Below are 1992 nucleotides of genomic sequence, written 5' to 3' on the forward strand. Positions count from 1 at the left end.
CGCCGATTGGCTAAATGAATTGGGCTCTTGAGTTTTGTAATTTTAGGTAAGCTAGGACCGTAATGTAACGAATAGGTAAGTTAAGGCTACGTTGTAACACATACTCATTAATAGATTTAGAGTTTAAGTTTTATATTATTATTACTAAGTTGGAGCCCAAGGCATTACGTAGGTGGTGGGGTGGGTGCCGATTGGCTAAATGAATTGGGCTCTTGAGTTTTGTAATTTTAGGTAAGCTAGGGCTTAATTGTAATGAATAAGTAAGTTGAGGGTACGATAGCCGATTGACTCTGGATTTCAAAGTCTCTTGTCAGAGGTAAGCCTTGGTGGCCAGTGGTGAACCGGCAATGGTTTACTATCCGGACGGCAATGGTTTACTATCTGCACGGTAATGATTTACCATGCGGCACGACCATAGTCTACTACCCGCACGGCTTCCGGACGGCAAATGGTTTACTATCCGCACGGCAATAGTCTACTATCCGCACGGCAATGGTTTACTATCCGGTGCCCTGGCTGTCGGTGAACCTCTGTGCAAGGAGGGAGAATGAAGGGGGACTTTCGACTATCGTACCATTAATAATTTAATATAGATTAGTTAAGGTAATTGAATAGGTAGATAGGATTATTTTTATTAAGCAATTTAAGATGCAGGCACCGCTAAGCTTTCTGATGAGAATCTTCTCTTTATCTTTTTCCATCCCACGGGCTGTGTTTCAACAACAATCTCGAGGAGGACTGGCACCAGTTTTGGAGGACAACGTAGGAACCAGACCGCATTCAACATTCTGTCTTTGTCGATTGGACGACGGTAAGTTTTTTTACATTTTACTCTCTTTATTATTTTAAAGTATTATTTATTTGCCATTATTTTCATCTTACAATTTTTTGTTTCTAAGATTCTAGCATTCATTTACTACTACGCTGATAAAAAATTTTGTCTACAGAATGATGAGAGGTGGGCAGTGGTGGGCGTCAGCACGTTTCAGATGGTGGTCTCATGATGATTTACGTATGATGATGGTGGTGTAAAAAGAATCAGCTCGTTGGCTGTTCGACTGACACTCTGAAGTTCGGATGACATCTTGTGTGCCGACCAGATGGTGATGGTCGGTGCAATGAATTACTGTAACGACGATTTTTGAAGTAAGGTTTAGTTTTGTTTTTTTATTTCTCTCATTCATTCATTCAATCGTTCGTTTTATCATTCAATATTTCAAATTATTCTTCCATTAATTGATTCGTTAATTCATTCTATCCATTTATTCGTTTCTTTGTTCCTTGATTTACTACTACGCCAATAAAAAAAACTTGTCTATAGAATGAGAGGTGGGCTGTGGTGGGCATCAGACCGTTTCAGATGGGGGTCTTATGATGATCGTTCCGATGACAATTCAAGGAAAACAACAACGACGATTTTTGAAGTATGATTTAGTTTTTTTTTACTTTTCTCATTCATTCATTCATTCATTCATTTTATCACTCTCTTTCAAATTATTCCTTAATTAATTGATTCATTCATTCATTAAATCATTGATTAATTAATTAGTTAATTCACTCATTCGACCAATCATTCAGTTAATCATTTATTCGTTCGTTCTTTTGTTCCTTGATTTACTACTACGCTAATAAAAAAAAACTTCTACAGAATGATGAGAGGTGGGCTGTGGTGGGCGTCAGCACGTTTCAGATGGTGGTCTCATGATGATCGTTCCGATGACAATTTGAAGATAACATTAAAGGGAAATTTGTTTTTGTCCCATCGTACCTTTGAAAGTACTCGAATTCGAACAAAGGTTTACTTTATTATTTATTATTTTTATTACTTTTTTCCAATGGCTTGTTTTTTATTTTAAAGAATTAATATTTTTTTTCAATTTAGTGTTTTCAGTACCCGGTCAAATTCACTATTCCATCGGTGCGTGCCAGATGATGGTCGGTGCAATGGAGGTTCGTCCGTAATGAGTGAAGAAGTTTTTGGAGAGTACAGAC

At 37.4% G+C, this 1992-nt stretch overlaps 1 protein-coding gene across 1 annotated transcript in view; it reads left to right on the forward strand.

Annotated features, from left to right (window-relative positions):
- Nucleotides 1–369: 369 nt before the first annotated feature.
- HELRODRAFT_176558 (hypothetical protein) overlaps nt 370–1992 on the forward strand; it is a gene marked incomplete at both ends in the record, with an annotated part of 4105 nt that continues 2482 nt past the window's right edge. Inside the window, 3 exons of the mRNA XM_009023900.1 lie at nt 370–451; nt 734–811; nt 1883–1950. Of these exons, the coding sequence (XP_009022148.1) occupies nt 370–451; nt 734–811; nt 1883–1950 (228 nt within the window). The remainder of the gene's footprint in view (nt 452–733; nt 812–1882; nt 1951–1992) is intronic.

Source organism: Helobdella robusta (genome assembly GCF_000326865.2).
Source record: "Helobdella robusta unplaced genomic scaffold HELROscaffold_38, whole genome shotgun sequence".
Classification (NCBI taxonomy): domain Eukaryota; kingdom Metazoa; phylum Annelida; class Clitellata; order Rhynchobdellida; family Glossiphoniidae; genus Helobdella; species Helobdella robusta.